The 15978-nt window shown below is 41.9% G+C and overlaps 2 protein-coding genes across 2 annotated transcripts; one reads left to right on the top strand and one right to left on the bottom strand.

Annotated features, from left to right (window-relative positions):
• Positions 1–3939: 3939 nt before the first annotated feature.
• Positions 3940–8567, top strand: tinf2 (TERF1 (TRF1)-interacting nuclear factor 2). Its single transcript, XM_055938333.1, has 9 exons — positions 3940–4286; positions 4778–4980; positions 5235–5333; positions 5495–5590; positions 5789–6023; positions 6144–6921; positions 7231–7289; positions 7452–7537; positions 7820–8567. Exons 1-9 carry the CDS (start codon positions 4259–4261, stop codon positions 8003–8005), a joined length of 1770 nt encoding a protein of 589 aa, XP_055794308.1. The 5' UTR covers positions 3940–4258; the 3' UTR covers positions 8006–8567.
• A 201-nt stretch (positions 8568–8768) lies between these two features.
• dhrs4 (dehydrogenase/reductase (SDR family) member 4) lies at positions 8769–12120 on the bottom strand. Its single transcript, XM_055938335.1, has 9 exons — positions 12013–12120; positions 11326–11468; positions 10854–11031; positions 10582–10683; positions 10136–10206; positions 10015–10066; positions 9776–9910; positions 9553–9608; positions 8769–9257 (listed from the first exon to the last, which is right to left on the bottom strand). Exons 2-9 carry the CDS (start codon positions 11463–11465, stop codon positions 9143–9145), a joined length of 849 nt encoding a protein of 282 aa, XP_055794310.1. The 5' UTR covers positions 11466–11468; positions 12013–12120; the 3' UTR covers positions 8769–9142.
• Between the last annotated feature and the right edge of the window lie 3858 nt (positions 12121–15978).

Genomic DNA, 15978 nt, shown 5'->3' with positions numbered 1-15978 from the left:
TCTATCCAAAACGGAGATCTATGGATAAACCACTTCTCCAATCTTTTTATCTCTATAGCATATAACAAAGAACAAACAGCAAAAACATATACATGATCAAATACAAATCTTAGAATCAACTATTAAAGACTACCAGAACCCACTGGATTCTACAATTACAAAGAATGAACTACAGGACAAAATACAAACTCTCCAACCCAAAAAGGCCTGTGGTGTTGATGTTATCCTCAGTGAAATGATAAAATATACAGACCACAAATTGCAGTTGGCTATACTGAAACTCTTTAACATCATCCTCAGCTCTGGCATATTCCCCAATATTTTGAACCAAGAACTGATCACCCCAATCCACAAAAGTAGATACAAATTTGACCCCAATAACTATCGGCGGATATGCGTCAACAGCAACCTTGGGAAAATCCTAAGCATTATCATTAACAACAGACTCGTACATTTCCTCAGCGAAAACAATGTACTGAGCAAATGTCAAATTGGCTTTTTACAAAATTACCGTACGACAGACCACGTATTCACCCTGCACACCCTAATTGACAAACAAACAAACCAAAACAAAGGTAAAAGTTTTCTCATGCTTTGTTAATTTCAAAAAAGCTTTTGACTCAATTTGGCATGAGGGTCTGCTATAGAAATTGATGAAAAGTGGTGTTGGGGGAAAAACATACGACATTATAAAACAGCAAGTGTGCGTTTTAAAATTGGCAAAAAACACACACACATTTCTTTCCACAGAGACAGGGATGCAGCTTAAGCCCCAACCTTTTCAACATATATATCAACGAATTAACGCGGACACTAGAATAATGGCGCCAGCGGAGATGGCTGCCGTTTTACGGGTTCTCAACCAATTGTGCTATTGTGTGTGGTTTTTTGCGTTATTTGTAACTTATTTTGTACATTATGTTTCTGCCACCGTCTCTTATGCCGAAAAGAGGTTCTAGATATCAGGACAGTGATTACTCACCTCGTACTGGACAAAGATTTTTTCTTCAACAAGTCGGACGCAAAGGATTTTCATCAGACACCCGACAAGGTTAACATCCCTGTCATTCGCATAAGAAAGAGACAGAGATATTGGGGAGATAGGTCGGGGTGCCTTGTGAGGATCCGATGACGAGTGGGTAATCTGACTCTACCATCAGTCCTATTAGCCAACGTACAATAATTGGATAACAAAATAGACAAACTACGATCACGAATATCCTAGCAACGGGACATTAAAAACTGTAATATCTTATGTTTCACCGAGTCGTGGCTGAACGACGACATGGATAAAATACAGCTGGTGGGATTTACGCTGCATCGACAAGATAGAACAGCTGCCTCTGGTAAGACAAGGGGTGGCGATCTGTGTATATTTATAAACAACAGCTGGTGCACAAAATCTAATATTAAGAACGTTTTGGCCTCCCGGGTGGCGCAGTGGTCTAGGGCACTGCATCGCAGCGCTAGCTGTGCCACCAGAGTCTCTGGGTTCGCGCCCAGGCTCTGTCGCAGCCGGCCGCGACCGGGAGGTCCGTGGGGCGACTCACAATTGGCCTAGCGTCGTCCGGGTTAGGGAGGGTTGACCTCCCTAACCGACCTCACTCGAATCTGAAGTCAAATCTACTGTTTGCTAATGATCTGGTGCTTCTGTCCCCCATCCAGGAGGGCCTTCTGTCCCCCATCCAGCACCTAGATCTTCTGCACAGATTCTGTCAGACCTGGGCCCTGACAGTAAATCTCAGTAAGAAAAAAATAATGGTGTTCCAAAAAAGGTCCAGTTGCCAGGACCACTAATATAAATTTCATCTAGACACCGTTGCCCTAAAACACGCATAAAACGACGCAAACATCAGCCTACACATCAGCGCCACAGGTAACTTCCACAAAGCTGTGAACGATCTGAGAGACAAGGCAAGAAGGGCGTTCTATGCATTAAAAAAATATAAATAAATTTGACGTACCAATTAGGATCTGGCTGGGGCTCTGTTCACAAACACAAACAGACCCCACAGAGCCCCAGGAGAGCAACACAACCAACCAAATCATGAGAAAACAAAAAGATAATTGCTTGACACATTGGAAAGAATTTACAACAAAAAAACATAGCAAACTAGAATGCTATTTGGCCCTAAACATAGAGTAAGTACACAGTGGCAGAATACCTGACCACTGTGACTGACCAAAAATTAAGGAAATCTTTGACTATGTACAGACTCAGTGAGTATAGCCTTGCTTAGCTATCCTAGCTAAGTATAGAAATCTTGCTAACGTTCCCTAAATTCAAACGGGACGATATGGCAACTAAGAAGTTATCTGAAGGCAGACTTGGTTCCCAAGAGAAGACAGGCTATGTGCACACTACCCACAAAATGAGGTGGAAACTGAGCTACACTTCCTAACCTCCTGCCAAATACATGACCAAATTAGAGACAAATACACTGCTCAAAAAAATAAAGGGAACACTTAAACAACACAATGTAACTCCAAGTCAATCACACTTCCGTGAAATCAAACTATCCACTTAGGAAGCAACACTGATTGACAATACATTTCACATGCTGTTGTGCAAATGGAATAGACAAAAGGTGGAAATTATAGGCAATTAGCAAGACACCCCCAAAAAAAGGAGTGATTCTGCAGGTGGTGACCACAGACCACTTCTCAGTTCCTATGCTTCCTGGCTGATGTTTTGGTCACTTTTGAATGCTGGCGGTGCTCTCACTCTAGTGGTAGCATGAGACGGAGTCTACAACCCACACAAAAGGCTCAGGTAGTGCAGTTCATCCAGGATGGCACATCAATGCGAGCTGTGGCAAAAAGGTTTGCTGTGTCTGTCAGCGTAGTGTCCAGAGCATGGAGGCGCTACCAGGAGACAGGCCAGTACATCAGGAGACGTGGAGGAGGCCGTAGGAGGGCAACAACCCAGCAAGACACTTGTGGCCTGCTGGAGGTCATTTTGCAGGGCGCTGGCAGTGCACCTCCTTGCACAAAGGCGGAGGTACCGGTCCTGCTGCTGGGTTGTTGCCCTCCTACGGCCTCCTCCACGTCTCCTGATGTACTGGCCTGTCTCCTGGTAGGGCCTCCATGCTCTGGACACTACGCTGACAGACACAGCAAACCTTTTTGCCACAGTTCGCATTGATGTGCCATCCTGGATGAACTGCACTACCTGAGCCACTTGTGTGGGTTGTAGACTCCGTCTCATGCTACCACTAGAGTGAGAGCACCGCCAGCATTCAAAAGTGACCAAAACATCAGCCAGGAAGCATAGGAACTGAGAAGTGGTCTGTGGTCACCACCTGCAGAATCACTCCTGTTTTGGGGGGTGTCTTGCTAATTGCCTATAATTTCCACTATTCGTCTATTCCGTTTGCACAACAGCATGTGAAATTTATTGTCAATCAGTGTTGCTTCCTAAGTGGACAGTTTGATTTCACAGAAGTGTGATTGACTTGGAGTTACATTGTGTTGTTTAAGTGTTCCCTTTATTTTTTTGAGCAGTGTATTTCCCTTAGATTTTACAGACCCACAAAGAATTTGAAAAAAAAAATCAAATTTTGATAAACTCCCATATCTATTGGGTGAAATACCACAGTGTCCAATCACAGTTAAAGAACAAGCACCATTGTAAATACAACCTATATTTATGTTTATATATTTTCCCTTTTGTACTTTAACTCTTTGCACATAATTACAATACTGTATATAGACATACGACATTTGAAATGTCTTTATTATTTTTGAACTTTTGTGAGTGTAATATTTACTGTTAATTTGTTATAGCTTATTTCACTTTTGTTTATTCTCTATTTCACTTGTTTTGGCAATGTACACATGTGTTTACCATGCCAATAAATCCCCTTCAATTGAAATTTAATTCATTTCCCAGTTCCCAGTTGTTTTGAACACGGCAATACTACTGCGAGAGCCATCAAAATACGTCACATCCTGAAAGGAAAGTTTTCTGGACAAGGCGGGAGAAGACATGGTGATTGAGCTATAAAAGAACACAAATAGTTTTTCTTTTTAAAATGTCCAAACTTTCAAAGTCAGTGTAATAGTTACAGAACTTCAAGAGTTGCATATTTTCAGTTTGTATAGCTAGTTAATCACTGTTGTTGTAACCTCGTCGTTAACAATATCCAGCAATCTCAGAATAAGCACTTTGTTAGCTAGCTAACGTTGTTAGCATACAACGTTAACTATCCCAGCTATAGAAATCGAGCAAACTTTGCCTAAATTCGGACTGGACGATATGGCAACTAAGAAGTTATCTGAAATGGGTAATTAACTTCGATTATATTTGGTTTCTAACTGCTTTCTCTGCATTGACACTAGTGAACTAGTAGCAGTAGCTAGCAACCATTGACAGTAAAGACACGGCATAACTAACTGCCGTGGCGGGCTAAATTACTTTAATCAGTTCAGAACATTCCAAACCCTGCGGTGGTTGTCATACTAGCTTGTTCAACCATCTCTTTTACCAGTAGCAATTAGTCTCGTAAAACAAGACCGCTAGTCAGTGTAAAATCAGTGACATTGACAGTTGCCAGACAGTTTTACAACCCAGTCAATAAATTCTGGTGTCATCAACCATTAACGTTAGCTTGGCTAAGGGCTTGCAGTAACTTGCACAACTACTTACATTTGTATCATTTTGCCCAACATTGTTTGTATTGATATTTGTGTGGTTACTGTGGTAGGAAGTTGTCAGTAATGTTTTTTTTTTTTTTTAAAGAACAGCCAGTCACTCATCCCTCTCCTTCACCCTCAGACATCTCCCTCCCCTTATCTTCCTTACGCCTCCTGGCCCCTCCTCTCCGGCTGGTCTCTGCCGCCATGTGGAAGGTGATAAAGGAACGCGATGTGATGCATTATGGGACGCTGGAGGAGTTTGTGACGTCAACCTGCGAGACAGTCCCTGGCTTGCTCACATCTAGACACCAGGCCAAGCTGGCTCTGGGGCTGAGGGCACGGGTGGGTGAGACTTTTGGGACAGTTATGTTGTAGTGAAAAAGGGTTGTATTAATTTGGCACATAACGGAAGAAAACAAACTGAAACATGGTGGGACTATCTCAACTTGTCCAATAAGAGACTCGATTTTGTTTTCTTTTGCTATGGTGTGTCCTAATGAATACAACCTTGTATGTATACAGTATGTGCTTCCACTGTATGAGCTGTTGTCTATCTCTGTTCAGTCCCTAATTTTCACTGCTCTGGTTGTTTATAGCTGATATTAGAAGTGTGCCATGGCCTGGACCCACCAGATCCAGCGGTTATCCTTCCCCAGCTAGACAGGATCCGTGCCCTTATTCCTTCCTCTGGACTGGTGAGTGACAGTCAAATACTGACCCCTCTAAGTCAGCCATTCTCTGTACCAAGAGTGTGGTATTTGAATGGGACTTTATCACCTTAACACATTTTTCCCAATCATTTTGTGAGAAATACAGTGTTTGCTGTAAGTTATGTTTTTGCATGCCTATGTTGCAGAAGAAGGATGTGAAGATTGAGACCGCAGTCACCAACTTGCATGGCCTGGTGGAAGTCCTCCTGAGAGACCCCACAGAGAGAGCACTGTTCTACTTGGTGAGACTGCCTCCTCCCAGATGCAATGTTTAAATTAACAGATTTTATTGAGAGACCATCAAATTAGGAACTGCCCCCCTTCTCGCTCTCTTTGGTTGTCTCCCTCTTTCTCTCCCCCTATTTTTCTCTCACTCACGCTCTCTCTGTTTGTCCCTTTCTCTCTCTCTCCACCTCACTCTTCTCTCGTCTTCCCTTCAGGTGGAGTTTCCTTCAGAGTATGGCCCTCAGTTTGATCAGGAACTGGAGAAACTGCTGTGGGAGTTCCTGCTCAGACTGAACCAACTTCTCCCAGTGCCTAACCTGGCTCAGACGGTGTCCTGGCTCACTGCTGCCCCTCCTGTCCTAGAGGAGTGTGCGAAGGCTGCCTCCCAACCCCAGCTCCTGAGGACACTGCTCCAGCACCAGATCTGCCTGGGACACCTGGATTTGGCAGGTGGGTCTACATAGGGCGCGTTCCAGGCAGACTACGTTGGCGTCACCAGCCATATCTCACAACACCTGGTTAGGTGTTTAACGTATCAGCTAACCTCATCAGTCTGTTATCTCCTTTCAGCTTCTCTTCCTCCCTGTATGGGCGACTCCATCCTCTCATCCCTATCTCTCCCTCCCTCTGGAAGATCTCAGCAAAGCGAACAATCAGGATCTAAGCCTGCCTTTGTTTCCACCCCAAACCCTCAGTCTTTAACCCCATTGACCAATCGCAGACAGACACAAAACAGGTCATCACCCATCACGCCTGTGATAGGTGGGATTTGCAACGAAGAACTGCCAGTCATGGCTTCAGCCAATAACAGTTCAAGAACTTGCAAGGAAGACGTTACTATCCAATCGGATTCAAGAGAAGTGGAGAAGAAAGCCGAGTCAACGGCAAGGTCAAAATATACTGAGGGGGAATCTGAAGAGGACGAGGAGGTGATAGTCGTGAGAAGAGGGAGGAAGAGGAGGAGGAGGTGTGAAGAGAAGGATTTGACGAGTGATACAGATGAAGAGACTGAGAGGGACCTTCAAAGGGACTGTTTGGTTCAGTTGGGGATTGCAGGCCTCAAGGTTCCGGAAGACCAGCACCTCTGCTCTTACATCACATCCTGTCTGCTTAACCAGCCCAGAGTGCTCATCCCCCGACTGACTTCCACAGACATCACTGCACATGCGAGGTCACAACCGCGCAGTCCTTCCTGCAGCAACAAGACACCAACAGCAGGGATATCTCCATGGGGACAGAACAAGAGGCTGACGATAACGGTGCGTCGGCTTCCTTCGACCCAGCAACGGAAGTTGAATGACACCTCGTTGACCCTAGATGTGGCGCTTCCAGCATCAGCTGACAAAGAGTAAGAGAGAGACGGGTGCTGATTAATTAAACAACCAAGACTACTTTTTTTATGCTAGCCTGGTTGCCAGATCTGGCTGTGGTTTCTTTAGCCAACTCCGCTGTTGTTCATTGTCATTTCATACATGGCATGACGACAAACAATTGTGGAATTGATTAAAGCTCAAACAGATCTGGCAACTAAACTAGTAAAATACTACTAGTACCAATACTTAAAACTAGAGCCATAACGATGTATATTGTAAAAAAGATTATCAATACTAACAGAAATGTAGGACATTTACTCATTGTTACACCTCCCATTTTTCAGGAACTGTGTGCTTCCTTCAGTTAGCTCTCCCTCCATTGTTCCTCAAATGAGAAGCACAGGTAATCTCCCCACCCTCTAAAAGATGATAAATGTTTAATCATTTCTGTGAGCATGAACTCATTGTACCGTTTATGAATTAGTTTACAGTGCAATGGTAACCCAGTAACACTCTTAGATTTGTTATTTTAAGCCTTATGTTTTTCCATCTTGTCTCCATCTAGAAATACTGACCTCACCAGTAACCAGTGACAATGATGACGTCATAGGAGATTCAGAGGATGAAGCGACAAAGAATTTCAAAGGCAGGGTAGGAATTGATCCTGTTGAAGTTACTTTAGAATATCGAGATGCACCTTTTAGTTCCCCCCTCATGTTCAGTAGGTTACATCGTAACAAAACATTTTGCATCTGAAGACCAAAAAAAAGTAAAGGTTCTATTTCTGTTTCAAATTGTTTCCTCCTTACTGAGACCCTACTGCTGCTATCATGTTTGGCATGTCTTTTTAAAGTGGCCACTAACAAATTTACCATTGTGGGATAATAAAATGGACTACTACCATGTCTTTCTAATGTGCTCTGTCTCTTCTAGCTGTTTATGAAGCGCTACTATAAGACCAAGCACGACACCTATGTACCCACTCTCAGGGAGTTCTGGAAGCCCGGCCTGGCACGACTTGCTGTCTCCCGGCAACGGACACCGATGACACGCTCAATAATTCACAGACCTATGGCAAAATCCTTTCACCAACCATGGGGAGCAAAAAATGCATTTTGAAACAGGAAGGATACCATCTGAACTTTTCTAATAGGAACCCGTTTCTTGCTGCAAAAACATTTTGCTACAGTTTGGCCAACTGAACACAACCATGGTTGTAAAAGTGTATGATTGGCAGTTGTAGGATTCTTTGTATCTGAATCACTTTGCAATAAGCATTATTTAAAAACCTGTGACTTATTTTGAAATCAAGAGGATTAACCTATGTCACCAATACTTACAGCCTGTGTGCTGTTATTGTCAAGAGTTCAGATGTCCCAACACATTTTCTTTTTGGGGTCATACTTATATCTTCAGATGTTGATGGCTGCGATAACTGAGGCAAGAGCTTTCTCATATTGGTTGACAATTTAAGTAATTGTCAAGAGTTCAACCGATTTATTTCAGCTCAATATCTTCAGATTCTGATGCCTGGTTGTAATAACTTGGAGGAAATGTTTTTTCTAATGTATTTTTCAATCAAGTATTTGTTTATTTTATGTACTCTCTCTGTAAATGAATGGGGTTTTAATATGTACTTTTGTATCTTGTCATAACTTTTCATAAAACTGTATTCTAATAACTAAGCTATAATGTCATGAATTAAATGTAAATTAAGCATCTGCCAAGTAGTATAGTAATACCTTTTTCACATTTAATGTCTTTATTACTGTGTAAACTACAAACTATTACACTGTTTTGGCTGTCTTTTATACACACTTCTCTTGGTTTCACTAATTACCATGTAGTTCTCTTAATGAAGTACAATAAGCCAAAACATGAATAGCAGTGTAGTCCTTTTTATTAAGGCAATGTAGGTATAAACTGGCCTGAGTTTGGACCCTGCTTGTGAGATCAAATGCTTACAATGTGCTGTGACGGATTTTCAAAAGGGTAGTAAAAAAAACATGCTGTTTATTTGTTAACTGACTGCACTGTATAGTGCCCACTGAAAAACATACCCAGAAAGAATATCAGTGGTGGCGACTGTCCACTTCCCCATTGCTTCGTGTCCTCGAGTCATTTTATTTTGAGAGAAAGAAATGACTTAAATGTATAGTGAATCTTACAGTCCATTATTATATTACAAAAGCATCATTTCCTTTGAGTGTTAGTCACCGTTGCCAGATTCTATTAACACTTTCCAGTCAATCAGCCTCACAGTCTGCAGCTCATCCCTCCAGTCACAGTGATTGTCTCTCCAGTGATGTAAGACGCATCCTTAGAGCACAGGAAGGCGATTACTCCACCGATCTCCTCTGGCTTGCCAAACCTGGGAGAATATAACAAGAATGGATGTATTTTTTTTTGTATGAAATAACCTTATGTGACAAGGTGGTAGTTGCACATGCTACGATTATGCATTTAATTTTGTCCTTGATGAATAGTGTCAGATTACTTCATGGTGTACGCCACAAAAATAAATCAATAATCAAAACAGACCATGTCACAATTTCTACCAATTCAGTCACAATGAGGCACTTGTGGCCACACATCACAAAAACAATAACACTTGAGGGTAAGAATGTGCCCTAAATAATACAACCAAGAATGAAGTTGAAGGCAACCTTTTAATGCTAAGCTGCTTCTTGAACTCGTCCACAACATCTTCGTCCTGCCACAACTGAGAACACAGAATCGTCAAAACTCCCTACTCTATGAATTATAGAGGGAAACAAAGGATAAATGTGTGACAGGAAGAGGAGTGAGGGTAAGGCGGGTAGGTGAAGTGAAAAGGGTACACAGGTAAAGATGACAGAATAAAAAGGGGGGGGGGGGGGGGGTCCACACTGCTTGGCTGAAGGGGGTCTTAATGACACCAGGGGCCACACAGTTGACCCGGATGTGGCTCTGGGCCAGTTCAGGGGCCAGGGCTCTGGTTAGTCCCAACAGGGCCGTCTTACTCACGCTGTAAGGGCCCAGTGCCTGGTGGTGGGGAGGTCAAAGAAAGTAAGAATTCTCCATAACAATGCAAATTGATCTAATGATCAAACCAAGAGGAATTTAGAGGTCAAATCAGAAGAACTTACCTGCATAGGCTGGTACCCAGCGACAGAGGACACAAACACAACACTCCCACCCCTGGAAAACAGATATTTTATAGCTCACAAAACAATTTCCGAACTTTCTATTCCTATTTCTCTCTCTTACCCCCTCTTCTCCAAATGAGGCACCACCAGTTGGGTCATAAGAAAGGCCGACTTTACATTCACATCCAGGATCTGTGTGAAGTGCACAATATAATATCAGCTGATATCACAACACTCTTTTTTTGGACATAGCTCAAATACCACTTTTCTCATATGCTATCATCCTTCTCAGACTAAGTGAAACTATATCTTCCTAAATGTATGGTTATTTGATGCATTTTGTGTTTGGTTATTTAAATGAGTGTTTCTTAATCCTGGTCCTGGGGACACAAAGGGGTTGACATTTTTGTGTTTGCCTTAGCACTACAAACCTGATTCAAATCATCAACTCTGCAGTAGTGCCACGGCCTTGTCGACGTTTGACTGGCGTCTGCTACTCACCACAACGTGAGCCAGGAACAAGATTAAAAAACACTGACCTAGATAATAGGGATGCCAGGCACACACCTTATCCCAGACTGCTTCTGTCGAGTCCATGATGTTCCCAAAGAAAGGGTTGACTGCCGCGTTCGAAACGAAGATGTCCACACCACCACACTGTTCCACTGTCTAAACAGAAAATAATAACACTGAAATTCAGTTTAGGCTTGTGACTGATGGCTGTGCCTGTGATCATGTATTAAGTCTCCCTGTATAAGGCCAAGCCAGAATTATCAATTGATGTTTACTCTGGATGCAACTGTTAGAATGGGACCAAACTTTATGGATGTTTTCTTTACCATGTTAACAAGTCTAGCTCTGTCTTCACTATTCCCAACGTTGCAAGTCGTCCCGGTCACTTGTATCTTCTCACTCTGCAGTAGTGCCACGGCCTTGTCGACGTTTGACTGGCGTCTGCTACTCACCACAACGTGAGCCCCTCTCTGCCCCAGAGCCTGGGCTGCAGCCAAACCGATTCTGGAAGAGATGCCACAATTCCCAGTCAGTAGGAGAAATATGTATATTTTGCATGATATACTGTAGGGCCCAGAGTTTTCCTGCCAGGATGACCTAATCAGGGAAAACTCTGGGCCCTATACTGTAGATATACCTTAGTTACACAATATAGGCTAACTAAGTGTCCAGATTTTTTCCAGGTCAGGCCAAGTAGTCAGGAAAAACTCACTATAAGGAACATAGAGCAGGAGAGCAATTCACTATGAACAAATGAACTACAACCCCAGCAAAACGGTTGGTACAGCCATTACTTACCCATCTGTGGAGGCAGTGACTATGGCAACCTTCCCTGCAAGACTGCTTTGAGACCCAGCAAGACTGCCTCCTGACATCTTTCTTGTCTGACCTGCGACAGGATTGGTCAAAAGGCACCTGCTAACAAGACACCGCAGCATTACCTGGAAATAGAGAACATTTCTCAATGCACACACATACACTAGTCTCACATATTCAGGATGCAAAAACACAACTGAATGTCTTACTTACAAGCTCCCTTAATAATAGCAGACTAAAACTCAACTCCACGATTTACGATGGAGTTGAGCGGTGACTTGTATAATTGCAGCCTATTCTTTGAGTGCTGAAATCAGAGTTTTTGATAAAAACACTAGTCACCGCTCAACTCCATCGTAAATCCTGGAGTTGAGTTTAATCGGCTACCTTAGTTATTGCATTGCTTTATCCATGATGGAGGACACAAATATGTTTAAACTGAATTTATGTGCTTCCTTATTGTAGTTGTCAAGCAGTCGACGAGCTTGAAGATATGAAATTAGGTGAAAGTTGAATTGTGCAAGCACGCGACTACAGTAGCCTATAGTTTGTGCTGAATTCAAAATGCAAAGAGATTACCTTCCCTTCAACAAGAGCTACATGAAAAGCCAATAATCAACGTTTGGGCATAATGTTGGTTTATATAAAAAAAAATATAAAAAAATCTACCTCTGTTGATGAGTCCGTTCAGTACAGCGACAAAAACACGAGTTTAAAGACGAGGGATACGGCGTTTCCGGCACTTTTTCAAAATAAAAGTCCTACATTGGGTGTTCCAAATATGATTTAACTGCATCAATTGGTCTCGCGCCTGTACTTTCCTCTGTACGGCCGCCTATGGGCCACACCAACGATGATGGATAAATGAAGATGACTTACTCAGGCAGTTTACCATTGGAAAAAGGCTAATGTTTGGAAAACTGAGTTTTCGCCCCCGCCCCTCTGGAAACTTTCTGAAATCTCTTTTATTCACCCTCTTCTAAACCCTCAACCAATTTGATCGATATGATGATGAATCCTATGTCTCTTCCTCATATTTCTGAACAGCTGCGATTTAAACGAATGTTCCAAAAATATTATGAAGGCTACAACGTTCTCAGTCTGTTGTAACGGATATTGCCGTAGTAGCACAAGCAATATGCAGTCTACACATTGCATTGGGGGCAAAACAATTAGCATTTTGTTTGATGATATAATCCTTATAGTTGCTGTCATATAGCCAGAAGTTTTCCTCCTGTTTAGCCAATGTTTGCAATGATGATTAAAAAAATAACATTGACCAGGGGCATCATGCACCCGAAAAATCTGAGGTGGCACAAAGTATGTGAGGAATGCCTGGGTGTGGTCCATAGGGGAGGTAGGCCACCAGTCCAGAAGTTGGAGAATGTTGCATTTTTCTATCACCTGAAACAGAATTTTCCTGCTGTATGAAGCCATAATTATTATGCTTAATTCAATGTAAACAATTATATATATACAGTACCAGTCAAAAGTTTCGACACACCTACTCAATCAAGGGTTTTTCTTTATTTGTACTATTTTCTACATTGTAGAATAATAGTGGAGACATCAAATCTATGAAATAACACATATAGAATCATGCAGTAACCAAAAAAGTGTTAATCAAAATATATTTTAAATTTGACATTCTTCAAAGTAGCCATGACTTGCCTTGATAACAGCTTTGCACACTCTTGACATTCTCTCAACCAGCTTCACCTGGAATGCTTTTTCAACAGTCTTGAAGCAGTTCCCACATATGCTGAGGACTTGACGGCTGCTTTTCCTTCACTCTGCAGTCCAACTCATCCCAAACCATCTCAATTGGCAAATGATAGTCCCACTAAGCGTAAACCAGATGGGATGGCGTATCGATGCTGTGGTACCCATGCTGGTTAAGTGTGCCTTGAATTCAAAATAAATCACTGACACTGTTGGCAGCAAAGTACCCCAACACCATCACACCTCCATGCTTAACGGTGGGACCACACATGCAGAGATCATCCGTTCACCTACTCTGCACACACAAAGACGTGGCGGTTGGAACCAAAAATCTCAAATTTGGACTCATCAGACCAAAGGACAGATTTCCACTGGTCTATTGTCCATTGCTCGTGTTTCTTGGCCCAATCAAGTCTATTCTTATTATTGGTGTTCTTTGTAGTGGTTTCTTTGAAGCAATTCGACTATAAAGGCCTAATTCACGCAGTATCCTTTGAACAGTTGATGTTGAGATGTGTCTGTTACTTGAACTCCATGAAGCATTTACTTGGGCTGCAATCTGAGGTGCAGTTAACTCTAATGAACTTATCCTCTGCAGCAGAAGTAACTCTGGGTCTTCCTTTCCTGTGGCGGTCCTCATGAGAGCCAGTTTCATCATAGCGCTTGATGGTTTTTGTGACTGCACTTGAAGAAACCTTAAAAGTTCTTGAATTTTCCAGATTGACTAACCTTCATGTCTTAAAGTAATGATGGACTGTCGTTTCTCTTTGCTTATTTGAACTGTTCTTGCCATAATATGGACTTGGTCTTTTACCAAATAGGGCTATATTTTGTTACCAACCCTCCCTTGTCACAACACAACTGATTGGCTCAAACGCATTAAGAAGAAAATTAATTCAACAAATTAACTTTTGACAAGGCATGTCTGTTCATTTAAATGCATTCCAGGTGGCTACCTCATGAAGCTGGTTGAGACAATGCCAAGAGTGTGCAAAGCTGTCATCAAGGCAAATGGTGGCTACTATGAAGAATCTCAAATATAAAATATATTTGAATTTGTTTAAGACTTTTTTGGTTACTACATGATTCCATATGTGTTATTTCATAGTTTTGATGTCTTCACTATTATTCTACAATGTAGAAAATAGTAAAAAAAATAAAGAAAAACATTGAATGAGTAGGTGATTCCAAACTTTTGACTGGTACTGTATATATACAGTTGAAGCCGGAAGTTTACATACACTTAGGTTGGAGTCATTATCGTTTTTCAACCACTCCACAAATTTCTTGTTAACAAGCTATAGCTTTTGGCAAGTCGGTTAGGACATTTACTGTGTGCATGACACAAGTAATTTTTCCAACAATTGTTTACAGACAGATTATTTCACTTATAATTCACTGTTTCACAATTCCAGTTGGTCAGAAATTTACATAAACTAAGTTGATTATGCCTTTATCAGCTTGGAAAATTCCAGAAAATGATGTCATGGCTTTAGAAGCTTCTGTTAGGCTAATTGACATCCTTTGAGTCAATTGGAGGTGTGCCTGTGGATGTATTTCAAGGCCTACCTTCAAACTCAGTGCCTCTTTGCTTTACATCATGAGAAAATCTAAAGAAATCAGCCAAGACCTGAGAAAAAGAATTGTAGACCTCCACAAGTCTGGTTCATCCTTGGGAGCAATTTCCAAATGCCTGAAGAGACCACGTTTATCTGTACAAACAATAGTATGCAAGTATAAACACCATCGGACCACGCAGCTGTCCAAATCAATCCCAGAACAACAGCAAAGGACCTTGTGAAGATGCTGGAGGAAACAGGTACAAAAGTATCTATATCCGCAGTAAAATGAGTCCTATATCAACATAACCTGAAAGGCCGCTCAGCAAAGAAGAAGCAACTGCTCCAAATCCGCCATATAAAAGCCAGACTATGGTTTTCAACTGCACATGGGGACAAAGATCGTACTTTTTGGAGAAATGTCTTCTGGTCTGATGAAACAAAAATAGAACTGTTTGGCCATAATGACCATCGTTATGTTTGGAGGAAAAAGGGAGATGCTTGCAAGCCGAAGAACACCATCCCAACCGTGAAGCACGGGGTTGGTAGTATCATGTTGTGGGGGTGCTTTGCTACAGGAGGGACTGGTGCACTTCACAAAATAGATGGCATCATGAAGAAAGAAATGTATGTGGATATATTGAAGCAACATCTCAAGACATCTGTCAGGAAGTTAAAGCTTGGTCGCAAATGGGTCTTCCAAATGGACAATAACCCCAAGCCTACTTCCAAAGTTGTGGCAAAATGGCTTAAGGACAACAAAGTCAAGGTATTGGATTGGCCATCACAAAGCCCTGACCTCAATCCTATAGAAAATTTGTGGGCAGAACTGACAAAGCATGTGCCAGCAAGGAGGCCTACAAACCTGACTCAGTTTCACCAGCTCTGTCAGTAGGAATGGGCCAAAATTCACCCAATTTATTGTGGGAAGCTTGTGGAAGGCTACCCAAAACGTTTGACCCAAGTTAAACAATTTGAAAGCAATGCTACCAAATACTAATTGAGGGTATGTAAACGTCTGACCCACTGGGAATGTGATGAAAGAAATAAAAGCTGAAATAAATCATTCTCTCTACTATTATTCGAACATTTCACATTCTTAAAATAAAGTGATCCTAACTGACCTAAAACAGGGAATTTGTACTTGGATTAAATGTCAGGAATTGTGGAAAAACTGAGTTTAAATGTATTTGGCTAAGGTGTACAGTGGGGCAAAAAAGTATTTAGTCAGCCACCAATTGTGCAAGTTCTCCCACTTAAAAAGATGAGAGAGGCCTGTAATTTTCATCATAGGTACACTTCAACTATGACAGACAAAATGAGAAAAAAAATCCAGCAAATCACATTGTAGGAT

The sequence above is a fragment of the Salvelinus fontinalis genome, chromosome 11 (genome assembly GCF_029448725.1).
Source record: "Salvelinus fontinalis isolate EN_2023a chromosome 11, ASM2944872v1, whole genome shotgun sequence".
In the NCBI taxonomy this organism is placed as follows: Eukaryota; Metazoa; Chordata; class Actinopteri; order Salmoniformes; family Salmonidae; genus Salvelinus; species Salvelinus fontinalis.
This window is presented reverse-complemented; position numbering and strand designations above follow the sequence as displayed.